This window comes from Lutra lutra, chromosome 4 (assembly GCF_902655055.1).
Source record: "Lutra lutra chromosome 4, mLutLut1.2, whole genome shotgun sequence".
In the NCBI taxonomy this organism is placed as follows: Eukaryota; Metazoa; Chordata; class Mammalia; order Carnivora; family Mustelidae; genus Lutra; species Lutra lutra.
Window position 1 is genome coordinate 154832285 of NC_062281.1, and position 25489 is coordinate 154857773.

General features: G+C 56.8%; 1 protein-coding gene across 5 annotated transcripts; it reads right to left on the reverse strand.

The window, feature by feature from the left end:
- On the reverse strand, window positions 1–24367 carry PODN (podocan). Of its 5 annotated transcripts, none has more exons than XR_007126690.1 (12): window positions 24222–24357; window positions 15623–15939; window positions 14256–14349; window positions 12806–12870; window positions 11224–11333; window positions 9908–10064; window positions 9488–9603; window positions 8073–8730; window positions 4789–4937; window positions 3305–3527; window positions 1812–1886; window positions 1–946 (listed from the first exon to the last, which is right to left on the reverse strand). XR_007126690.1 is itself a non-coding variant. In XM_047726430.1 (11 exons), exons 1-10 carry the CDS (start codon window positions 24355–24357, stop codon window positions 3332–3334), a joined length of 1998 nt encoding a protein of 665 aa, XP_047582386.1. In that variant the 5' UTR covers window positions 24358–24367; the 3' UTR covers window positions 1–946; window positions 3305–3331. The 5 variants fall into 5 exon arrangements, 3 of the variants coding, with proteins under 3 accessions (XP_047582386.1, XP_047582388.1, XP_047582387.1); XR_007126689.1 differs by having other exon boundaries at window positions 1812–1889; XM_047726430.1 differs by lacking the exon at window positions 1812–1886 and having other exon boundaries at window positions 24222–24367.
- Between the last annotated feature and the right edge of the window lie 1122 nt (window positions 24368–25489).

The window sequence follows — 25489 nt, forward strand, 5'->3', positions numbered from 1 at the left end:
TGGGCTGCCAGAAAGGGGTAATGCTTTTATATTAGTTTTTCTGTAACAAGAAAAATCAGCTTTGAGGTTTTTTTTTATCATTTTTTTTTCTTAAAAAGAATTCCAAGTCCAAAGGCACCCAGAACTCCCCACAGGCCCAAAGAATAAAAAAAGGTATGTCATCAGGGCAGCTGGGCCCTTCCTCCTTGCTTGGCCCTGCCCCTCCACCTCACTCTTGCCCAGGGCCCCAGCTGCCCCAGGAGACTCCCTCTGGCCTCAGTGGGATCTCCGTCAAAGACGCATCTGTGGCCGGCCAGGGCATGGCAGGGAGTAACCGCCCCAGCAGTTGGGGACCAGGGCAAGCAGGCCAGGGCAGCAGTCCCAAAGGCAGGAAGAGGAACAAAAGTCAGCTTCTGTGAGTTCCAGAGCGGGGGTGGTCCCTGGCCACAGAGAGCACCAAGATAACTCTGTCTTTGGATGGACAGATGGCTGAGCAAATGGCAAGCTGTTCTGGCTGGTTCTGGCTGGGGCAAGATATGTTGGTGGCCAAAGCCACAGAGGACTGTTCACATGTGACTTGTGGGCGGGGGGGCAGTGGCTGGGTATACATGTGGGTCCATGGTGAAGGGAGCAGGCATCCGTGGGTGCCAGGGCAGGGTCAGACCCTTCCCTAAGTCTGCGTGAGTCCAGGGACATGACCGCACTGGAGGGCCTGGGCAGGGCATGGAACTGTTCGGTGGGCTCCGTGAAGCCAACAGTGTGTAGACGCGTCATGGTACCTGCACATGGGTGGCTGAGGGCGTTGCAGGAGCAGGTGGGGCTGGAGACTGTGTGCTCAGCCTGCGTGGTGGTGGCGGTGGGCGGCAGGGCTGGTAGGGGTGGCACTGGGGGTGTCTGTGAACATGGCACACCAGGGCTCACAGGGCACAGGTACGTGCTGCAGAAAAGGGTCCAGGGGTCCGTTGTCCTGCAGAACACGTGGAAGAGTCAGGGGTGGAACTGTTGGCTTTAGGGAGGTGGGCTCGAGCTAGGGGGCCTCCCTGAGGGGACTCCGCAGGTAGGAGGGGGAGTTGCCCCTGGGGGCCCAGAGCCAGCAGGCTACCCACTGGGCAGTGTTCTTGCTGATGTGGCAGGCCTTGTATGAACTAGAGGGCCTTGGGGCCCCTCTGGCCACTCTCCAGGGCCCCTTCCAGGCACCCCTATGCCCCCACCCCTGCACCCCCAATCAGTAGACCTGCCTGAGGCCAAGGGCCTCCAGAAGGGGCAGATTCTCTCCCACCCTAGGACTCCACAGCCCCCTCAGGGTTCATCCCCATCCCTGACCCCGGTTCTGCCTGAGGACAATGCCTGCAGAGGAGGTCTCCACCTTCTCCTGGTGGGCCCCGCAGCAGAGAAAGGGGATTCCCAAGCATGGTGTCTGGGTCTATTCTCTGCCGAGCTAGGATAACGACCCCATGCACACCCTTCTGTCAGCCCCACCTCCCTCTGTCATCTACCCATGGGGTCCTCACCACCACCCTGCAGTCTCCTCTCTGACCCAAGCCCCTCCTTTAAGTCAGTGTCCTAACAGTGGCCCCGGGGGCCCCTTCCCAGAGCCACAGCCTGACCCTGTGACCCCGTCCCCAGCTCAGCTCACTCTGACCACGGCTCCCCTCCTGGCTACTCACCGCACCATGCCCACTCTCCAAAGTCCCTCTCCAGAGGCCCTGCCCACCCACCCTCCTGTCTACACCTCCTTCCCTTCCCAGACTGACCCCCAGGGTCCACGACTGCAGTCATTCTCTTGCCAACACCCTCAACATCCTTGTTCCTTACCCTTCTGTCCCACACACCTGGCCAAAAACCCCGCCACGGATGGATCCTATGGTCCATCTTCTCCACACCCACCCCGGTCAGCTGAGCACCTCCTGCTGCACAGAGAAAACAGAAGGCGGAAGGCATCGGGCTGATGTGACTTCATGTCCAGCCACCAAGCCACTAACCTGTGTGTGACTGCAGCCACTTGGTCCTCCGTCCCTCCTGTCCCCGCAGAAGCACTGACCCTCCTGCCAAAGCCACTGGAGGCTGTCTCCGTGGGGCTAGCTTCGCCCTGCCCTCCTCTCTCATGTTTTTTACCCCCTCATCCAGGCCAGCCCCTCCCCATCAGCACTCCAACAGGCTCTGTTTCTGCAAAGGGCAAAGGTAAATGGAGCCCCCCCTGTATTCCGCACCCCCTTCCCTCTGCCACCCTCTCATCTCTTCACAGCCAAATTTCTTGACAGAGGTGTGGACCTTCTGTGGGTCTTCCTCTCCACAGCAACTTCCTCCACCTCCACTGCCCTTGAGGCCCCTCCCCCACAAGGTCCTGTCTGAGCTCCTAGTGGACAAATCTGCTGGGTCCTTGATGGGGCTCCCTCCCGCTGCCCCTCAGCAGCACTGACGTGGCTGCTCTCTCTCTAAGGGCCTTGTGCGTGGGGATGCACGCGTCCTCGTGTGTGCACGCTTGTGCCTGCCCAGCACCTGCGAACAGTCCACGGAGCACGTGCCTGTGTGTCTGTGCACACCACGTGTTCCACAAGTGTGTGCTCCGGGTGAGCATATGCGTGTTTAGACACACGTGTGAACATGGGTACATGGGTGTTGGTGCACCATGTGCACACACGGGGTGCTTGTGTTGTACATGCGCATAAGCTCCCTCCATGGCGGCTGGGGTTTTCCTACCTCCTTCCCTTGCTGCTTCCCTCCAGCCCCTTCTGCAGGCATCCTTGCAGCGGGCCATGGCCTTGCACTCTCCTCAGGTGAGCTCCCCCAGCCTCCTGTGGCCTCGTACTATTTCCAGGCTGATGATGGCTGGACCCACATCTCCAGCCACTGACCCACACATCCAGCCCACACCTGGGCCGCCACCTTAGGACCCCTAGGCCTTCTAACTCAATGTTTCTACCACCTCAACAAATCTGCTCCCCCCGTACTATCATCCGCCCGGGATTCCGAGTGAGGTCCGGGGGCTTGTTTTCTGCCTTACCTCATGCCGGGAAGGCTGACTCTGGTCTCTGGAGTCTGCGCATTGCCCCCCGCACCCCAGCCCCTTCAGGCCATCTGCTTGAGTGCGTCCTCACCTGCAGCTTGGGTCACAGTGGTAGCCTCCTCCGGGGCCCCCACATCCATTCCCTGCTTCCACCGTCCCAGCCCCTGTGCATGTCCCATCAGGGTGCTCTTCGCTCTGGAGAGGCCCCTGCCTGTGCCGGCCTACCACAGGCTGGCTAGCCCCTCACCCAGGGCCCACACTGGGGACAGGGACAGGACACTGATGGGGAGAGGTCAGTGCACCCCCACACAGACCTACCTGTGTCACATCCAGTTCACCCTGTCACTATCGCCTCTCCTCATCCTCCTCATCCTCCTCATCCTCGTCCTCCTCGTCTTCCTCATCCTCTTCCTCCTTCAGCTGGCCCCGGTCCTTGGAAACGTCACCAAACTCAAAGTTGCCTTCTATGTCCAAGACCTGCAGGTGCTTCAGCCTCCGGAAGGCACTTTCCACCACGGAGCCCACAGCCAGCTTGTTAAACCTGCGCAGGCAGCCATGTGCGGTCAGCGTGGGAGGCCTGGCCCTCAGAGTCCCCACCTCCACTCACCATAACAGGGAAAGGGGAGGGGACAGTTCTCCAGGAAGACGGTGCAGTAAGCACAAAAAGAGTGCGGGGAGGGGGTCAGTGCTGAGAAGCAAGGTGCAGCTGTTCAGTGTGCCTACAGCTTACAGGGGAAGGAAGGGTGGATCCTGGGCCACTCATCTCCTACAGCGAGGGCAGGCCCCCATCTGCAAATGCTCCAAGACTGGGGAGTGACAGACTCCTATCTGCCTGGGATCACCTCCCTCTGGGATTAACCCCAAGGCCTGGGGCTCCAGGCTTGCCAGCCTAGGCTTACCTTGGAGCCTGGTGTGGAGCAGCACACAGGCATGGCCAGGGTCAAACTGGGCCAGGGCTGCACTCAGGCTGAGGGGAGGCAGAGGCTGGGCTCTGATATCAGGCCGCCTCAACTCTTTGTGCCTTAGTCCTCACAGGACCCAACGCATGGGTCACACTGTACCCCCACCCAGCCTGGGGCCTGCTGGGCCATCAACTCCCTGGGGGTGCACATTCTGCCTTCTCGAATCTGCCCTTTCTCTCTGAGTTGAGGGAGTAGTTAGGTAGGATGTTGGGAAGAACCACCCTGGCTGCTGTCCTGAGGAATTGGCTCCCCCATTAGAATCATTCAAGGGGCACTTGGGTGGCTCGGTCGGTTAAGCGTCCAACTCTTGCTTTGGGCTCCAGTCAGGATCTCAGGGTCATGAGATCGAGCCCTACCTTGGGCTCCACGCTGGGCATGGAGCATGCTTAAGATTCTCTCTCTCTCCTCTCCCCTTTCCCTCTCTCTGTCTTAAAAAATAATAATTCTAAACCCCCACAGCTCAGCAAGGACCTGAACATCTTCCATCTGCTGGCCTGCGTCTGAGGCCCAGGCTCAACCCCGGCCAGCTGTGGGCACAGCAGTCACCATGCTCTCGGGTACCCCTTCCTGCCACAGTAACATCAATAATGCCCCCACACACAGCTTGTCCAGGTTTTTGAAGCCCTTTTACAAACCTATAAACGCCACCAGGCCTGGTCAGGACTGTCCCCACCCTTGAGAGCAGAGGAAACAGAGGCTGACAGGGGTTCTGGGATGTACCCAGGGTCACACAGCCAGTCAGCCGCGGAGCCTGCTTTGAACACCGACCTCTACCTGGGAGCTGTTCCAAAAGCCTCAGCTCTCCCGCCAGAGCCAGGCTGACCCCAGGAGCCCTCCTACCTGAGAAAGACCCCTTTGAGGTTTGGTGTGGATTCGAAGGCACCGGCAGGCACGGAGCTGATCTTGTTGTTCTGCAGGTACAGGTACTCGAGTGACTCGGGGAGCCCCTCCGGGATCTCTGTGAGTTGATTCCCAGCGATATCCAGCAGCTGGATGGGTGACCAGGGGAGGCAAAGCACTTAATGTCTTGCAAAGATCCCACCCACCCCCTGGTCTAACTAAACCTGATGATAAGCCTGTGAGGTGGGATCTAGAACTAGCCCCATTTTCCAGGTGGGGAAACAGAGGCTCAGAGAGGTTTTAAGAGATCTGTCCGAGGCCTGACAGCCTGTGTAAGGCTGAAACCCAAACCCTTGTTCTAACTATGTCCTCCCCGTCTCCTGCTGCCTTTCCACAGACATGACAGCCAAGATACCTGGGAGGCACAGTCCCTCCTCCTTAGCCTGCCTGTCACCCCATCAGACTGAAGACCCCAGAAGGGCAGAGGCCAGGGATCCTCCAGGCTTTGAATATCCCCACACTGGTCCGCTGCTCCTGCGGGGCCAGCTGTCTACCCCCAGCTCCCACCCTGATCCATCCTCAGGTCTGAGGACAGTGGGGGTGGGGGTTCATACGGGTGGGGCTGCTCATTCATGGGACTTCAGAGGCCACATGGGCAGGTGCTGGGAGCAAGGATTTGAGGCCCACAGTGACCCTAGCATGGCAGGCAGTCCTAGGCTGGCCAGTCTGAGTCATCACATGCCTAGAGAGCAAGCAGCAGGTGGCCAGGGAAATGGTGTGGTTTCCCCAGGGAGGAGCAAACGCCATAGGCAAGAGACGCAAGAGACCCGGGCGTGTATAGGCCCAGCTCCCTGCCTTTCCCTCAGGCCATCAGCACACAGTCGCTCTGACACACACCTGTGCCACACAGGTGCATTCCCTCATCTCTAATCTCCCTTCCTCACCCCAACAGGCTGGGGCTCAGGGTCAGGAAACTGGGAGCCATGACTCAAGATTCAAGAATCAAGAGGAAAACAAGCTTTACACACTTTGGGGAGCCTCCCTGTCACCTTCCTTACCCAGCAGGGCTCCCTGCTCTCCACTGTGTTCCCTCCACACAGCTCTTACACTTCCTCATTCATTCCAAACATCCTCAGTGCCAACGGGGGCCAGGGATATGGAATCCACAGAGATGCTGACCTCATCGGAGGTCAGGGTGATGGGGGAGATGGACACAAAATCTGATGACAGTTGGTAGAACTGGGCAGTGTGGAGGGAACCCAGGGAAGTGGCCTGACCCAGCCTTGCATCAGGGGAGTACAGCAGCCAGCACAGGTGGGGGCTCTGAAGCGGGGGAGGGGGACAGCCGCTTGTAGAAAGATCCAACAGTGTGAGGAAGAACCCACACACACAACAGACACTTCCTCCCTGACTGAAGTCACCCAGGCCACATCTGCCCCTCACTGAGGGCTTCCTGAAGGAGATGACACCTGGACTAAGTCCTAGGTGTATTACAAGCTCCAGGAGGATAGAGACCCTCCATCTGTCTTACTCCCTGCCAGGAGTTTCTAGGGCAGCTATGTCTGCACATGGTGGAGGCCTGGGACAGGCTGTGGAACGAATGAGTGAGCAGGTGTTTCCAGGGTGCTGTGCTTCCGCAGTGGGGCCAGGGTGAGTGACGCCTGGTGTGCCTGGGAGACTAAGGATCCTGGCCCAGAGCAGAGGCAGGCCAGCTCTGACAACTGTGGCAAGGATTCTGTTCTGAATTCTAAGAGCCATCGGGAGCCATAGAAGAGTTCTGAGCAGGAGCGGAAGGTGAGCGTGAATTTTGCAAGAACCCACCAACTGCATATGGGATGTGGGAGTGGAGCGCTCCTATAGAGCTGGGGTCCAGCTGAGAAATAGGGATGCCTTGGCTTGAAGTATGGGCAGCAGGGATGGAGAAAAGTGAGTTGAGACGTGTGACGGTAGAATTGGGAGAGTTCAGTAACAGTGGGTGTTGGGGGGCAGGTGGTGTGTAAAGGGGGTATCAGGGGCAGCGTCCAAGTCTCCTGTGGGCAGCCCCTTCAGTGAATTAGAAAATGCAGGAGGAGGAGCAGGTGTGGAGGAGAGGACAATGGGATCTGGGCTCCTGAGGACAAACCAAGGGGGCCTGGGCCAGGCAGCTGGATCCCGGTGTCTGGGCCTCAGCAGGGCCATCTGGGTGAGGAGAGACCCCAGCTTAGCTGCTCCTGCGGGGCCAGCTGTCTACCCCCAGCTCCCACCCTGATCCACCCTCAGGGCTAAGCCCTGCCTGCCCACTGCCCAATCTGTGGGCTCTCCCCTCCCCTCCCCTTGGATATCCTCTTCCTGACAGCTCTCCCAAAATACAGGGACTGTGAGCCTACCACACATAGGTCCCTGGGGCCAGCAGTGAACCCAACAGAATAAAATGCCTGCCCCTTGTTCTAGCAGAAAAGCAGGCAACAAGTGAACAGACAGATGACCTGATGCCCAGGAGGGATAAGGACTGTGCGGGAAAACAAAGCAGAGGAGGGTGAGAGCTGGTGAAGGAAGATCTCCCAAGTAGGTGCATTTGAGCACAGCCCTGAGAGAGAGGATGAAGCAAGCTGGGGGGGGGGGGGTGAAGGGGGAACATCTGGGGAAGGGCCCCCCTTCCCCCCACAGGGCAATAGAATGGGAGCACTTCCTAACCTTGCAGCATCTAGGCTCTGCCTCCCAGATTTCTCTACTCGAGTTCCCTCTCAGCCCTCACTAAGTGGGACCTTTCTCTTACAGCCAGATACCCCGACTGACTCAGACTGTGGCCACAGCAGCCACACTCACTCAGCAGCCCCCCAACAACCCTCAGGTCGCCTCCTCCAGCCCTCCTCGCCCTGTGAGGTCAGCCTGCCTCCCAGGCTTTCCCGCCCTCCCCTCCCCCAGCCCAGCCTTTCCTAGTCACCTGCTCCTGAGCCTTCAGGTGGGTGAGCTTGTCTCTCCAGTGTCCCCGAACTGGCCCTGCGCCCCGGTCCTCCTGGACTGTGAGACCCTCCCTGCAGCCATGACCTCCCTAGATCCCCCACAGTCCTCTTAAAGCCTGTCCCTGCAGGGGCTGAACTCAGCCTGGCCATACCAGCCACTCACTGCTGCACGCGGTGTGCCAGCCATACCTACTGTTTCCTTGGTCTAGCTGCTCCCCCCTCCCCCAAGCCAGGTCCTCCTGCCCACCCCTCAACTGAGCCTACAAGATGGGTGGACTCAGGGCAGCCAGAGCAATAGCACCCCACATGGGCACGACCCAGCCCCCTTCCCCACCCCCTTACCTGCAGATGGGACAGGTCGGCCCAGGCCCGGGGGCCCAGGGCCCGGCTGCGCAGGCGGTTGCCGGTGAGGTAGAGCTCACGCAGCTGGGCCATGCCGGCCAGCGCCCCGCGTGCCAGGGCGGCCAGCTCATTGCGCTTGACCTTCAGCACGTGCACATTGCGCGGCAGCCCCGGGGGTAAGGTGTGCAGCCGGTTACCCGACAGGTCCAGCGAGCGCAGCAGGCGCAGCTTGCGGAAGGCATCGCGGTGCACGTGCGGGCTGGTGATGCGGTTGTAGCTGAGGTTGAGCTCCTCCAGGAAGTAGGTGGTGGCGAAGTCGTCGCGGCCGATACCGGTGATCTGGTTGTGCAGGATCATGAGCGTGCGCACGCGCCGGGGCAGGCCGCCGGGCACGCGCTCCAGCGCGTTGTTGTACAGGTGCACCGTGTGCAGCCTCTTGAGGCCCTGGAAGGCACGCGGGTGGATGCCGTGCGCGTGCAGCTGGTTGCTGTGCAGCAGCAGGTACTCCAGGCTGCGGATGGGCGTCAGCACGTCGGCGTCCACGCTCCGGATGGCGTTCTTCTCCAGGTGCAGGAGCACCAGGCTGCGCGGCAGGCCGGCGGGGACCCGTGACAGGTTGTTGCTGGACAGATCCAAGTACTCCAGGCTGGAGAGCTTCCTGCGGCGGAGAACGAGGACGGTGGGGTGTGGGCAGAGGCCCGCAGGGTGCTTGTTGCAGCCCCTCCTCCCGAGGGAGACGACCAGGAACTGCTCTGCCCCCAGCTGACCCACCGGGGGACCTTAGTCCCCTCCAGTCTCTCCTTGGGGGTGATTCGATGCTCTCTGGGTGTGGGAAGAGTCTAGCGTGGTTTCTGACACAAAGAGCCTCTGAAGACCAATCGTTTAAGGCCTTTTGTGGCTACCCTGGGCCTAAAAAGTGACACCTCATTGCTTTCAACAAGTATGCTCCAGTTTCAACATTGTACCAAGAAGCCAGTCCCTGTAGATGTCTCACTGGCATTCTGGCGGGTCTTCTCTCTACATATCACTCGTTCTTGGGGACAGACATGTCAGTAGAGGGGCACCTGGGTGGCTCAGCCGGTTAAGCATCGGCCTTTGGCTCAGGTCATGATCCCAGGGTCCTGGGACAGAGCCCCACATGGGGCTCCCTGCTCAGCAGGAAGCCTGCTTCTCCCACTCCCCCTGCTTGTGTTCCCTCTCTCGCTGTCTCTCTCTATCAAATAAATAATCTTTAAAAAAAAAAGAAAGAAAGAAAGACAGACAGACATGTCAGCCAAGGTAGGAGCCCCAAAGTTCCTTCTCCAGGAAGCTGGCCAGGAGCAGGCGGGTGAAGGGCGTGTGGGAGAGGGATGGCTGCCAATTGGGGAGAAGCTTCCCCGGTGCTGCGCTCCCACGAAGGGCCCAGGCGGGCTCACCAGAAGGTCTCGTTGTCCAGGCCCTCGTCGGTCAGGTAGTTGTTCTGTAGGTAGAGCTCACGCAGGTTGCTCAGCTCACTGAAGGCTCCTGGTGGGATCTTCTCCAGCTTGTTGTTCTGAGGGATGGGATGGTTGGGAGGGGAGCATGAGGGAGAGCCAAGGGGCGAGGGCAGGGCCTGGGAATGAGACATGGAAAGGGGCCTGGGGAGCCAGGGGAAGAGGCCCGGGCGTGGAGCACTGTGCCTGTGGTATCGACAGCCGTGTACCTGGGCATCAGCCTTGTTCTCCACAGCAAACGCTGTGCCCTCTGGCTTGTACCCAAGGCCCCACAGCCTCGCTACTGGGCCTAAGTGGGCCGGGGCTCTTCCCCCACGGCAGGGCCCTGCTCTTTGCTGCCCCTCCCCACGCTCTCCCTCCCACCTTGAGGTGCAGTTTATAGAGGGCGGGCGGCAGGTGCTTGGGCACGTGGCGCAGGAAGTTGCTGGACAGAATGAGGATCTCCACGTTGCTGGAGCCGTTGAACATGTTGTCTGGCAGCCCGGCATCCGCCAGCTTGTTGTTGTGCAGGTACACGGACCTGAAGGACAAGGCAAAGGTCCTTACCCTCGCCCGGGCTCCCCTGCCCACCAGCTTACCTGGTGAGCCTCCAGACCTTGCTCAGGTTGAGCCAGGGCCTAGAAAGAGTACACTCTTTCCATTTGAAAAACCTCAAACCCTACCTAATCCAGTGCACCCTACAGAGCAAGGAGACCGAGGGACCACTGGAGGTTGCCACACACGTCAGTGGCAGCTGACCATCTGTGCTCCCCCTCATCTGTGCTCCTCTACACCCTTCAACAGTTCTCAGTCACTCCCTGACTGTGGCAGCCCTGGATCCCTGCCTGGCATCTCCACGCAGCTGACTCTGAGTTCTGTGGGACTTCCCGCAGACGGGGACCATCCCTGCCACCTCTTTGTCTCAAGTGTCCAGGACAGGGCCTGGCACAGAGGAAGTAACCTCTCACTCATTCAGCAAATATATAGTGAGTGTCCCTAGGGGCCAAGACTGTTCTAGGCTCTGAAGATGTAAGCAGTGGACACAATCAACAGGACCTTGCCATCATGCACTAACATATAAGAAGGAGCAAAGACCAGAAATCAGAGAAAGAGCAGGTATTTAAACAGAGTAGATATTCTAAATATAGAAGATATAACTCGTTCTTGCTGTGTGACCTCTCTTGGGCCTCAGCCTTCTCATCAGTGGGATGGGACCACGTACAGTGACCCTGGCTCCTCTGGGGGATAGAGACAATCGAGTGAGGTGACAGATCCAGGGACAGAAGCAGCACTGGCAGTTGGCAGTACCCCCCAGCACCACTCTGCCCTGCTCACACACCTCTGCTAGGAGGCCTCACTCCTCCCAAAGCAGCTCTCAGTGAGGGCCCGCTCTGCTTCTTGGAAGATGCTTCCTTCCCCCACAGGCTGGGGAAGGAGGTAAAAACCCTTGCCCAGCTCCCCACAAGTCCATAGACATCACTCTCTGATCTTGTCTCCTGGACGGTTTCCTCTCAGGCTTCAGATCCTGCAGCCCCCGGGCAATACCCATGCCCATAGCCCTGAGCCAGGGGCATCCTGCTTGCCCTGCCCGGCCTTCCCCTCTTCCAGGGCCTGTCTGGGCTTTCTATGCCTTGCTCAGGGCTGGGAGTGTCTGTCTCAGCTCCTCCATCTTCCCCAGCCGGAGTTGTCTGACTCCTCACCTCAAGTTTGGCTTCTGGCCGAAGGTGAGCCCGTAGATCTTGGTGAGATAGTTGGCAGCAAAGTCCACACTGATCAGGGTGTTTGGCAGGAATCGGGGTGCCAAGGTCAGCTGGAAAGGAAGAGTTGGGGAAGAAAGACCAATGGAGGGCAGAGGCAGACTCGGTCCTGCTGCCATCTGGGCCCCTCCAATTTGCCACCTGCTTGCAACCAGAGCCATCTTTCTCAACTGGAAATCCATCCCATTCCCCTGATATCATAAAAACAGAACTTGCATAGCTCCCCCCAACCCTGACCATTCAAAGCCCTCTAGGCCTGGCCCCTGTCCTGTCCTGCTGTCCTCCTGGTCTCTCCCCTCAGAGCTCCCCAGCACAGACCCTCCGTGCAGTCACTGTGAGGACCCACACTTTCCCAGACACCCCCGCCCCCGGCCCAGTGTCTAGCCTTCATTCATTCAATCGTAGGCCCTGAGTCTACAACACTGCAGTCCTGGTTCCCAGTGCTGGACATGTCCTGGGGAACAAAACAGGGAAGTGTCCCCATCCCCACCCCCAAAGCTTACATCTTAGTGGAGAAGACAACGAACAAGGAACAAAAGTATAGGATAGGGTTGACAAGTTAAAACAGACCAAAGATGGAACAACTGGGTTGGGTGCTCAGGGAACAAGGGACACTTAAGGCATGAAGGCACCATTAACGCCATCTGAGGGGAGAGCACCCATGGCGGCAGGGGCAGTGAGTATAGGCCCTGCTGGGGGGCTGCCTGGTTTGGGAGCTGGAGTAGAGGGAGTGAGTGGGAATGGGAGTTGCGAGGCCCACACATAGGCCCTCCAACCACAGGCCATGGGGGAAAAGCGTGACTTTCATTCTGGGTGGAAAGGGAAGCTTCAGGAATGTTTGGGCTGGGGACAGGGGATGGAAGAGTAGAAGCAAGGGTGATTTTTAAAGGTCACTCTGGCTTCTCTGAGGAGAAGGAGCAGCGAATGAGGAAACAGGGCCATCTAGGTGGGGGCTGTGGACCAGGGCCAGAGGGGAGCCAAGGGCTTGCAGTGGGATGGGGCGTGGCTGAGCAAAGCACCCAGGATTTGTGGCTCAGACTCGGATTCGAGTCTCGAGTGGGAGGAGTAGAAAGGTCTGGGGACAGCCACTGGACATGGCCATGATGCAGATGGGTACTAAAGCCCAAGGAGGGGATGGGTCACCTTGAGAGAGCTCAGAGGGAAGGAACCAAGACAGAGCCCTGGGACACACCAACTATTTTGAAGTTGAGTGCCTTTTTGCCTCTTCTCATTCTGTCTCTTCAGCAGTGCCTCCCCCTTAGGGCCCCTGGCTGAAGTCCTGTTACCCTTCATGGTCCTGCTCAAATGCTGCCTCCTCTAGGAAGTGTTCCAAGTAGCCCCTCACTAGTGGGGATGAGCTGTCACTCCCTAAACTTCTGTAAGCCCTGGGCCTCTGTTTTCATTATCTGGCCACTCTGATCCCAGGGCCAACGTCTGAGCAGCAATGGGGACCCAGCTGCCACCCTAGAAAAGGCCTTGGTAAAAGTTCCCTGAGCTCAGCCCCAGACACCAGGGGGCCCCTTACCTTGTTATTGGCCAAGTACAGGTAATTGAGATTGGTCAGATGCTCAAACGCCTCCTCCGGGAGCCCTTCAAAGGACAGGCATCGGTCAGAGCCCTGGATGAAGGAGATGCTACAGGGCATACAGCACGCCACCAACAACCCCCACAAGGCCCACCCTACTTTCCAGGACTGGGGAAGGCTCCCCCTTGAGGCAGGTTGGGTTCTGATCCCTTTCCGACCAGTCCCAGCAGGCCTACCTAGCCCCCTTTTCTTTCCCCTTGCTCACAGGGGCCTTGGCTCTGAGGAGCAGGTGGAAAGGGCTCAGAAATTATCGATCCTTCACCTGCTCGGGGCCACCCCAATGGGGATGGGTGTTCATCAGGTCAGGCCACAGGGCAGAGGACCCAGCACCGCCCCTCCTCACCAGGAAGGAGTGCTCCCCTCAGGTGCGGCCCAAGGGGGTCACAGACCCTCCTGATACCCAGCGGCAGGGCAGGGCAGGGGCCCCTGCACCTCCCCACCACCTGGCCCACCCCTGTCCCAGCTGGCAGATGTGGTGTCAGGACTCGACTGTCGCTGGGAGCCTAGCCAACCTGGCCCTTCTCCAGTCCGTAGGCCGGCCTCTGACACTCAGTTCCGGTCTCCCAGCTCCTCAGATGCTGGGACTCACCCAAGTATCTAAGGAGAGGGAACAGTTATATAAACTGTGCAGCACCCCCCACCCTCGGGGAACACCCTGCTGCCGCTGGGAAAAGTGATGGCCACCCAGAGTGTCCAGCCCCAGGAAGGACGCTGCTGAGCTAACTGCTAGGGGAAACAAAGCTGTTACAGTCGTTATCGTGGCTATCCTATAAGCTCACTAGGAATTAAAAAACGCAAAGAAAAAAGACTAGTTTGGAACGTGGCGATGGTTGTTCAACTGTATAGACTTCCCAAAACTCATCAAATTGTACTTTTATGTTGGGTAAACCTTACAGTATGTAAGTTAGACCTCAGTAAAGCTGTTTTTTTAAAAAGTGAAAAGAGATATACCAAAATATCAATACTGATGAACTCCACGTGGCAGAATTATGAGTAAGGTTTTTCTTTTCATTTTCTACATTTCCAAATTTTCTGTTATAATCATAAATTGTGTTTGTATTGGGAAAAAAAATAGCCTTTTACAATTGGAAGATTCTATGGCTCTTTGATTTTAAAGGCCTTCTGTGAATCTACCTACGAGTCTCTGACAAAGGTCCTGGGAATCGAAGCTTCTCTGAAGCCTGTCCCGTGACCCGACACTGAGCACTCAGGCACGCCCGGGCTTGGGGGGCTCTCCGGTAACCAGAGGGAGCCCCGTTGCCCATGGGGTCCTGCTGCCAGCCTGGCCCTGCTGTTTCCCATATCCCTGGGTCCTCAGGGCAGAGCTCTTCCCATGGGCGCCCGGTCCCCCACCTGGTGTCCCGGGCCGGGGCTCTGGGGTATTCCTCACCTCGGGAAGTCAGGCGATTGTTCTGGAGGTTCAGAGTTTCCAGCCGATGCAACCTGGAGAGCTCCCGGGGGTAGATTTTCTCCAGCTGGTTGTTCTGGGAGCAGGGGACAGGGGTGGTGAGGGGGCCTCACTAGAGGCCCAGGGCTCTTGCCTCAGTAGAGGCTCACCCCCATGCAGTCCCAGGAGCCAATCCCTCTGGTGGGCACCTCCCTTGGGGTTCTCCACCATGCAGATAGACCTGTGGCTGGCCAGGGCTGGGTCTAAGCATGGGGAGGCCTGGCAGGAACCACAACAGAGAGCAGGTCCCACCTTCTAGAAGCCCATCATGGGCATTTATAGACAGTGCAAACTTGGAGTACATCTCCGCTCCCTTCATGTTCCTACTTGGTGACAAGCATCCCCAGCCCATCTTCCCCACCCCAAGCCAGAAACTACTTTGGGTTCCCTTTCTTAAGGGGGAAAAACCTGTGGTCCTCAATCCTTCTGGAAGGCTTCAAAACCTGGGTGGGGTACCACCTCCTCCAGAAGCCTTCCTGAATTGGATTGGGGGCTGGATTAGGAGCTGCTCCGGGCCCTGCTGCACTAGCCTTCTGTTTCCAGCTGTTATCTTGACCTGTTTAGATCTCTGCCTCCCCCACAGACTGAGTGTTCCCTCCATGCACAGCACCTGACCCAGCCCCAGAGGTGGAGAGCAGGTATCCAGGAGATATTTTATGAATAAATGAGTGGATGGACCAACAATGAGTGTTGTGTCCCTTTCCCTCATAGGCTACCCTGGCCTTGGGCTCCCTCACCATCAACATGGACCCCTCAGGTTGGGTGACAAAGGACAGGTCCCTTTCCCTTCACTGGGCTTGACCTCTGGAAATGAGTACAACAGCCCCTCGTGCTCCCCCAGGGCTCCTGGGCCACACAGAACTGGTCGTGGCTGCCAGCACTCCCAGAGTGCTGTGTCCTACTTCTCAAAATCTAGCCTATACCCAAGCCAGAGACTAGTCTATCCTCTGAGCCCCCAGAACACCCTATCAGGGTCTCCTTTCTCTTATATTCCTGGCCTGCAACAGTGTCTGGGGCATCCTGTCTATTCAGAAGGTCAGCTGCCAGATGGCTCTGTGTCTATTTTTCCCAGGGTCTGACTCTGCTGAGGGGTCTCAGCCCTGACTCCTTCAGGTGGAATAAGGCAGATGTAATAGCACAGTACTCTGTGACGGGGGCGTCAGAGCGGGGAGCGCCCTAGCACACTGAGTCGGGGGTGCCACAAGTACTGGGGGTTCTGGATGAGCTGGGGGCTGTGGGCAGGGGGTCAGGGACAGGAGCTGCAAGTGTAGGGGGCAGCCCCGTGGCCGCTATTGCGAGGCCCGCATCACCTGCAGGGACAGGTGGTTGGTGTGCTCAGGCAGGTCCCCCGGGAACTCTCGCAGGTCGATGCCACCGCAGTCCACAACACCTTCCTGGGAGCAGGCACAGTCTCGGGGGCAGTTGATGGTAACAGGGCCACGCCCTGGCTCCTCGGGGCTCAGCACCAGCACTGGCCCCTCCTCCACAAATTCATTCTCGTCAGGGCTCAGGCTGTGGGTACCACTTCGGCCAAACCCTGGAGACCTCGCTGTACCCACCGGTCCCAGCTGCAGCTGCAGTGGCAGCAGCAAGAGAAGCAGCAGTGTCCTGCTCTGGGCCATGGTACCTGCGGGTACAGCAGACACAGGGCAAGGGCCCACAGAGGTCATAACGGCGCCCTCCTGGGGTCCTGGGCACAATCTGATCTGCTGACTGCCACCCTCCCTTCCCCACTTTCCTACCTGTCATCAGGAGGCAAGTCAGCAACCCTTACCGGGCCTGGCCCCCAAGGAATCTGTACCCCCACTTCACAGACAGGGAAGCTGAGGCCCAGGACAAACTGTGACTTGCAGAGCTTGGCTGGGACTTTGCAGAGCACTTGCTGCCCGGGCACAGGCAGGGCAGGAGGATCTGTCCGTCCTCCAGAGCCACAGGGAGGGCCATGGTGGGCCTGGGATTCTAGGCTGTTCCGGACTTGAGCCGGTCTCTCTTCCAATACCCCCACCCCAGGTATACAAGTCTACCTAGTAGATCCTCTCTCCAGGCCTTTGCACATACTGTTCCTTCTGCCTGGAGTGCCTTGCCCCTCTGTGCAGTCAGCAACTTTAAGAACCAACATCAGTGTTGTAGCTCCTGGTAAGACCCTGAGCTGTCGAAGGGCTCTCCCTTACTGTGTTCCCTAGGGAGGGGCATGAGTTGGGTTGGACTGTGAATATGTGAAGTTGTCTTTCTCCCATAGAGGGTGGTGAGCCACTCTCAGGTTCTGGGCAGAGGCGCAGCTCAGAGCCAGCACAGAGCTGGCCTCAGTTGAATGGAGCTGCTACCATTCCCAGGACCTTCCCAGTCCCTTCTTCCCTTTGTTTACACCCTCAGCTGGCCTGCTGTGTGCAGGTGACTGCTGCTACCTGCGAGAGACCACTCCCCAGCATGGTTCCTTAAGGCAGCACAGGCGGGGGACTGGGGCTGGCCTCAGACCATGAGGAAGATGCAGGGGTCCCATCTTCTAGGCAGCGCAGGGGCCGAGCTGGGCTCCGGGCTGGTCCCTGGAGTTCTCTTTACAAGAAACTCACTTAGCAAACATCTCTGGGGAATGCTAAGTTGTGACAGGCCACAGCTCGGGTACACCTACTCTCTAGAGTCCCACAGACCCCAGTTTGAGCTCCCCTCCAGCACTTAGGAGCTAGGACTTCCCGGAGCCAATTTCCCCATCTTACATTGCAGACCATACATCCCAAACCACAGCGTCTGTGTGGGGTTGGCATGGTAACATATGGGAAGCTCCTGGTGCCTCCTAGAGGCTGAGGTGTGTCCATCACTCTGCTATGGCAATTATAAACGCAGGTGCACACTAAGCCCTGTGCCCGGCTGGCAGCGGGGGCTAGGGGTGTGTGTGTCAGTTTGAGGCCCTTGCCCTGGCACTAGACTGGGGACCACAGCCCACACAGCAGTTAGAAAGGCCTGAGATGCTGGGCCTAGGGAAACGGGGCACTTGCCACCGCTGCCCATGTCTGGTTAGGAAGGCTGGTGTGGGAGCAAGACAGCTGGGGTTGTAGTCAGCTCTGGCTCTGTTTTGTCACCCACTAAGCCTCGGCTTCTTCATTGTCCAAGGAGGTTACCAGAGCTGCCCTCATGGCGAGACTGTGAGAGTCAGAACAGAGAGAGGCACATACTGTACACCATAAGTGCTCAATAAACATTAGCTCTTCCTACCACTTGTATCTGTGGGCACGGCCCACTCCAGAAGCCCCTGCTTCTTCCCTTTCTCTTGTCCAAAATCTGCTCGTGTTTGCAGTCCAGCCCTAGGCCCAGCTCCCTACAGATTTGCAGATTCCAGCCTTCCATGAATTCCGGCTGCCCTGCGGCCATTAGGACGTTTCAGACACTGCTTTGTCTCACTCCCTGGCCCAGCCAGCTCTCCAAGGTGAGGTCTCGTCTGCCCTCAGCCCTGTGCTGGCACAGGGAACATAAGTGAGGTGGCAAATTTCCCTGCCCCTCAGTCTGGAGGCGGCAGCAGAGCCCAGTACAATAACTCCTGCCCTATCCTCCACCCCAGACTGGGTGAGCTCTCTGAGGCCCCAGAGAGAAAGGTGTGAGGACAGAGAAGATGGGCAGCATCTAGGCTAGTTAGAATCCATGTAGGTCGAGGAGGCCTAAGCAGACTCTGATCCCAGCCCCTGACCTGGCAGGAAACTAGGGAGCCTAGCACACACACAGCTCCTGGGCCCCAGGGATCAGGTGGCAGCAGGACATAACTTGCTGTGGCCTGGCCCTGCGCCCACCCTACCACACCCCTGCTGCCCCATCCCTGACCCAACGGGCCACTAATCCTCAACCCATCTACAGCCCATCACTCCCACACACATTATAACCCTTCCCTACCCCCAACCAGCTCAACAGCCTGCAGCCCCTGAGAGCCATCAGCATTAGACCAGAGTCCACCTCCCTACCTATCTGTGTGACTCCAGACCAGGGCTCTGGGAGTGGAAGTGTGGGCACAGGCCCAAACCCCAAATCCATGAGGGCAGGGGGCCAGGGAGGAGGATCCTTTTCACATATTCTGTGCACTCACTGGACCAGCTAGTTTTTTCACCTTCCCCTTTAATTTGTATCTATAAAGATCTATACACTGTCTCTGTCAAAGTAATTTATATTAACATTATGAGCCATACTGAAAATGCTATCACCATCACTTCATAGATGAGGGAGATGAGGCCCAGTTGGGTTGGTCAATGTGACTCAGCTGTCAAGTGGTGAAGCAGAGTTAACCCTGGGGCCCTTCCCTGGGCCAACCAAAGCTGGGCACAAAGGGCCCAGACAGACCACTCAGTTTGGTTCCTGCCCTTAAGAAGCTCACACCTGCCGTTCCAATGTGGTGGCCACATGGGGCTACTGAGCACTTAAAATGTGGCTAGTCTAAACTGAGAGGTGCTCTATGTGTAAAATGTAGTGTACATGGATTCCAAACACTAGTACAAAAAGGGATGTAAAATAGCTCATTATTAATATTAGTGATATCTCATAAAATATTTATTTTTATATTGATTATATATTTTGAATAATTGAGTTAAATAAAATAAATTACTAAAATTAATTTTACCTGTTTTATTATTTTTTTTAATGTGGCTTCACATTACATATGTGGCTTGCATTTATGGCTCACATTCTATTACTTTTTTTTTTTAAGATTTTTATTTATTTATTAGACAGAGATCACAAGCAGGCAGAGAGGCAGGCAGAGAGAGAGAGAGTGAGAGAGAGAGAGAGAAGCAGGCTCCCCGCTGAGCAGAGAGTCTGACGTGGGGCTCGATCCCAGGACCCTGAGATCATGACCTGAGCCGAAGGCAGAGGCTTAACCCACTGAGCCACACAGGCGCCCCTCACGTTCTATTTCTATTGAACGGTCCTGGCATGGACACTAGATGTACACTGAGTATTACAAGCCTGGTGTCATCAGAGGTGTGAAGGAGGGAAGCTAGAGTCCACAGGGGGCCAGAGCAGAGCTAACCATGCCTGGGGTCAAGAAGGCTTCTCTGAAGAAGTGATGCCTTATCTAGCCGTGAAGGACGAGTATCGGGCAAAAGGGGAAAAGTGACATAAGCAAGGAGGTCTGCAGGTACAAAGGGCCAGGTGCAAGGGAGCCCATTTGTGACCTCCACAAACCTCCATGGAGTGTCTGCTGAGTGTTAGGGATGGGGAGTGATGCAGGTGGACAGTCCAGGCCAAGAAGCCAGGAAGCCAGGATGCTTATCTTAAGATCTTAGGAAAGATGAGGAGCCACTGCCCCAGGAGTGTGGCATAGGTAGGTTTATGGATGGACCAGTGGGGAGCTCTTTGAGGCCATGCAACGGTACAGGTGAGGGGTAGTAAGCCTGGTCTGGGTGGAGAGAGGTGCTAGGATGGGAAGGAGGAGCTGGATTCACAGGAGCGGGAGGAAGAACACACCAGGCTTGGAGGGTACCACCTCCTCCTCTGGACCTTGGAATGCTGGCAGTCTCAGCTCCACCACCTGGATTTCTGTGTGGTCTTGGCCACGTCATGGCCCATCTGAGTCTCAATTTGTTGTTGCTGTTGTTCTAAGAATGTTGGGCGAGATTAGCCTCTAAAGCCCCTTCTGTGTGCTCAGCCACGTTGGGAGCTGTGTGCAGAAGAGCAAAGGAGGCCAGGCCCTGGTCTATGCACATCCCGAGTGAGGAGCCCCGCAGTGAGGAACTCACACACTGGGACAGCAAATGGCCAGTAAGAGGAGCAGCTCGGCCTGCAGTGAGCTCTTTCTCAGGGGGAGCACTTGAGCAACAGAAGGACATGGGTTCCACTCCTGACTGCTATGTGAGTCTGGATAAGTCACTTCATCGCCTGAGCCTCCGTTTACTAGCCTGGGCAATCCTCATGAGGATGAAATGAAATGACATGTCCATCTGATGTTAGCCTCCAGCAAGTGTGACACACACACAGGGTTGCTGTTACTGAGGAAGTCCCTGGGACCTACTGCCTCTCACCCCACCTACCACCCCTGGGGAACCAAACCTCAAGGCCCAGAAGAGCTTAAGTGGAGAATTAAGGCAAGACTAGAATAAGGGGGGCGCCTGGGTGGCTCAGTGGGTTAAGCCTCTGCCTTCGGCTCAGGTCATGATCTCAGGGTCCTGGGATGGAGCCCCGCATCGGGCTCTCTGCTCAGCAGGGAGCCTGCTTCCCACCCCCTCTCTCTGCCTGCCTCTCTGCCTACTTGTGACCTCTCTCTCTCTGTGTCAAATAAATAAAATCTTTAAAAAAAAAAAAAAAAAGGACTAGAATAAGGAAAGGGAAAGGAGACCCAAATCAGGACACAGATCCTCCGCCCCAAGCAGCACCTTCCTTCTCCACTCAAATACTGTAGAAGTTCACTAATCACCCACTTTGCGCTGGGCCCCAGATAGCTGCGCCTCACTGTCTTTAGTTCTTCAGGTCACCCACAGTACCCTGGCTCCCTGCACCCTGCACGATTCAGCAAAGCCTTTCTAACTCCCCAGGCATGGAGCAGGTGCTCAGGAAATGCTTGCTGAATGAAGAAATGAATTTGTGAAAGGCAGAGTTGGAAAAGATTTGCCCTCTCAATTTACAGATTAGTATGTTGAAGTTAAGGCCAGAATTAGAATTTGTGTCTTCTGACTCCTGCCCAGAGCCTTGAATTGCTCTTGAAGGCGGAGTCGGAGCTCTCCAGGGAGACAAGGGGGAGGAAAAGTACTCCACAGGATGGGGAAAGAGGGAGCTGCCTTTAAAGAAGGGTAAACAGAATGAGACAGGGGATGAGGTTAGGGCTGGAGGTCCAAGCCTCCGGGGGTGTCAGCCACTATGCTAAGGTGCTGGTGATAAGGAGCCATCAATCGGACCAGGCAGGTCATGGTCAGAGGTCTTATGTATGACTCTACAGGCCTAAAGGTGCCACCATTTGTCACCCATTCCCTGAGATTCAGATAGAGCCAAGTATGTTCCCACAAGATTTCGTGAAAACAGCCACATGAATCTTAACACTTCTTAACTTGCACCTGAGTGCGAGGCTCGAGTAGACTGGGCCACGGGCCCTAAAAGGGGACATGACCACCCAGAGGCTCTCGCGGTTCACAGCAGTGGTGCCTCTCAGAGCCGCTAGACCACAGCTTCGCTTTCCCCCGCCCGCCCGAGGTCCAAGAGCAGCCACTGAGGTTGCGGGGGCCTCAACAGATCCGTGATGCATTCCAAGTGCCAGAAGCGCATCCCTCTGTGCCTTGGGGACCAGGGATGGTCGGAGCCTCACCTGCTCCTCTCCTTAATTTCCCGGTGCAGCTGCCTCGCACCCGGAGATCCCGCGGCTGCCCGGAGCTTGCCGCCGCCGCCGCAGCCACCTCCTCTTCCACCTGACGGCTCATCAGGTATTCTAACCATCCCCACCCCCCGCCCCCAAGCCTGGCGATTCAAGGACCAACAACCTGGGACTTATCCCGATTTAGAGGGAGGGCGCCGACCTCGCTTCTCTAGCTCCGCGTGCCCTCCCCACCCCACCCTCAGTCCAGCTGTCCCCGCGGGGAGCCAGCGGCGTAGACAGACAAACGGACACCAGGTGCCAGCTGTGAGCTCTGGCTGGGCGAGTGCGCGCCGCGGGGCTGGGGAGCCGAGCCTCGAGCGCGTCCAAGCCGTCGTCTCGGGGTCTCCGCCACACCTGTCCACGCTTCCCAGAAGCATACCTCGGCCCCTCCCTAGGCCTCAGTTTCTCCGTCTGTAACCAGGTTGAAGGGTGAAGTAGCTGGGGTAAGCTGACGTAGAAAAATGCGCGTCTCTAAGTGCAGGGGTCCACGCCCCTCCCCAATTCCACCTGCCCCCACATTCCCTGTCACCCGCCCGCATCCTTCCACTCCCCCCTCCCATCCGCCCTCAGATTCTTTCCAGATGTGCGCAGCGGGGGGGCCCGGGGGCCGGGACCAGTCTCTAGCCCGCGAGGAGAAAAGACCCCCGCCCGGGTCGCGATCGCGGAGGGGTCACACGCCCAGGTTGGAGCTCTCGGCCGCGCACTCGGTGCACCGCTCCCACCTAGGGGGCCAGTGCGGCGGCTCCGCCGGGGGTAGCTGCGGGAGCTGTACGGACCCGGCGGGGACTTGTGATTCCGCCGCCCCGGCTCGGCCCCGACCCCTTGGCCCACCCGGCCGCCCTCGCCGGGTACCTGCTGCGCCCCCGGGCCGCGCCGCGCCCAGCCGGCGGTCCGCGCTGTCCCGAGTCTCTGCGCTCCGCGGGCGCGGGCTCCTTCCATTCAAGTCGAGCCGTGAGCTCGGCGACGCAAGTTTTGTTGTGGGTTTTCTCCTCCCCGCCTCTCCCCCGCCCCCCCCCCTACACCGCGTGCATCTGCTGGACGCCGGCCTCCTCCGCACACAGGCGTAGGGTCCCTGCAGGCGCGGGGAGGGGAGAGGGCCTGCTCCCTACCCGCGTGGACTTGGCCGGGCCCCCCTTCCCCGGGAGGCAGAGCCCCCGCACCGACCCCTCTCCCCCTCTCCGCCCCGGCGGGGCCACCGTACCACGCCCTCCCACCCCCACCAAGAGGCTGGGAAGGCGGGGTGTCCAACCCGCAACGCTTCCTAGTTCCCGCCTTCCGCAGGGTAACTGCACCCCCTTTAGGCCCCAGCACCTGAAAGGAGGGCAGGGGAGAGGGCCCCTTCATCAAAGTGCCTCTAAGCCCAGTTTCTTCCTCATAACTGAGGATTTTGCAACCGCTCCAGGCACGACGAGTACCTTTCCGTTCACTCTCCCACCCTGGGGTCCCGGGCCGTGGCTAACGGGGCCGCCAGCCAAGACCCGGCTGGGCCCCTTCCGGGAAAAGTTCCCCGCCCTCCCCGACAACCTCCCCCCTCCCCCCCACGCCCACGTTGACCCTGGGCCCAGAGCCTGGTGAGCCTTGAAGGACGGTAAATTGGGCTGGGAGTAGGGTGCATGCGGATCTCAATCGCCGGGAGACAAGGGGGTTGGGCAGTAAGCCCTCGCGGCACCATATTGCTCCCAGGAGCTGAAAACATTTCCAAGTAAAGGAGCATTAACTACTAGCAGCTGAAGCAACACAGTTTTGTGCCAGGGGCTTTGGCGGTAGACCGCAGTGGGGCTGGGTTTAGGTGGTACTTGGCACCTCCACTGCCCCTACAAGGCTGTCTGTCCCTATACCTGCTCTAGCCTGTGGGCAGGGCACCCACAGATACCCTGCCTGGCTGCCCTCCTACTGGACAGGGAGAAGGATGAATCACTCAGACTTGGGACCACTTGCTCAACTTAGATTGCCAATGCCCTGAATGAATGAATGGCTCATGTAAAGGATCTTTCCTGGGCCTCTGCTGCTGCATCTTGATTGTACCACATACATTACTCTCCAAGCTTTATGACCCTGCCAGAGGATTGCTGTTGGCCCCATTCACAGGTAAGGAGATACCTGACAAAGGAGAAATGATTGAGTAAAATGGCCAGGTTTATGCCTCTCCACAGCCCAGGCTTTTTCCATGATGGAAACATGCAAGTAACTTGAGAAGGCAAATGCAGAGCCCGAATTTGAACCCGGGGCTATCTGTTTCCATTACATCAATAACTCAGAAACTTAGCAAGAATGAGAAAGGGAAATATTTTGCCTTCTTTGGCCTCAGATTTCAGTTCTGAGCTCAAACTTGAGAGCTGGTATGATTCACAGGATTGGACAGGGGCTGACCCAGAAAATGTTATCTCCTGTCTTCTCAACATTGAGCCTAGATTCAAGAGAAGCTAGAAGAATAGGATTCTACTGACTTGAATACCCATGAACTAAAGAAAATCTTCCAGAAGGACGATGAGAATCAGCATCTACTGAGTACCTACTAAGTGTCAGGCTCTGTGTGAAATCCTTAAATACCTTACTCATCCCAATTCCGTGGGGAATGTATTTTCTGTTACCTGTAAACTGCTGGGGCCAGCCACAGGACACATTACATCTCCTCCACCCCACCCCCAGAGAGACAGGCTTTTCTGTGGAATGCCAAGCCGGTGTCCACATATACTCTGTAGCTGTTTGCGCGCTGTGGGAACACATGCTAAAATCACCTGTCTGAAACAGAGTATGGAGGAATCCCTGTGTCTCTGGTAGAAAATGGAGGAGATCCTGTGCTCTAGAAGGAAATCCTCGGACTTTCCAAATAGCTGTAAAGAGTTGAGTTTGAAATTGAGGGTTCCTAATCCACCCATGCTGCTTTGGCTCCTTCATGCCTCATTTTTAGCTCCTGTTTAATATTACTCTAGTGTCAAGTACAAGCTTTGGACTTAGATTTGGGTTCAAATCCAAGATGGGTTCAAATGGAGCTATGAATAGTACCCATGCCTCACAGATTGTCTAAATTAAATGAGAAATTGGAAGTAAATGAGAAAACGGAAGTGCAGAACTCTGCACAGCGCCCAGCACGTGATAAGTGTTCAATAAATGACAGCTGTTATTATTGCCAAACTGTCACCAAGGCCTGGCTAAATTAACATCTATGAAACATTATTAAAATAGAAATGACAAGTGCGAAGAATTAACCAGAAATCTCTGCATTATCCAGGGTAAGTGCCTTCTAATTCAAAACAATAAGAAACAAGAAAACTTTAAAGAGGGGAGTAAAGACATACATGTGGCCAGAGAACGAGGAGTGAAAGACAAGAGGGCTCTCCTGGGGGAATGATGAGGAAGGAGGGGAGATAAGGTGTTGTTATACCTTCATCATCGGAGAAGAAAATGATTCCTCTTACTCTGAGCGGAGGGCTCAAGACCTTTCCTTATTAAATGGCAGAGTCCCAAATGCTGAGCTCTGGTAGCAGCTTGTTTTTGGGACATTTAGAGATCAAATCACATGGTGTTTTGTGTATATGGATTCCATCTGAAGGATCTTGAGAAAAGACAAAACACCAAAGATCAAGCAGGGTCTGACGGAAGAACCACAGGCCGAGTCAGATACAGAAAAGGTCTTCTGGGCTCCTAGAATGTCCCATAGAAACTCTTTATTACTGGACTCTTTTTGCTGTATGTTTTTCATCTCTTTCCCCCACTGGATTATAAACCCTCCCGGGCAAGAACCCGGGAGTTCTTGTAGAATTTCGTGTTCTACAAGGGCCCTTTCCAGCCCTAAAGTACCATGACTGTAGTAGGCAGAATGAACCCCAAAGATACCCACACTCTAATCCCTAGAGCC

What these genes read in the sequence shown, in the direction of transcription:
- PODN (XM_047726430.1), bottom strand. Translation starts at nt 24,357, where the DNA reads ATGTGTTCCCACAGCGCGCAAACAGCTACAGAGTATATGTGGACACCG. An exon ending in CCAACCACCTGTCCCTGCAG is followed by an intron (nt 14,350 to 15,622) that starts GTGATGCGGGCC and finishes CCCTGCTCCCAG; the next exon opens with AACAACCAGCTGGAGAAAAT. An exon ending in CTCAAAGGGGTCTTTCTCAG is followed by an intron (nt 3,528 to 4,788) that starts GTAGGAGGGCTC and finishes CTGCCTGCGCAG; the next exon opens with GTTTAACAAGCTGGCTGTGG.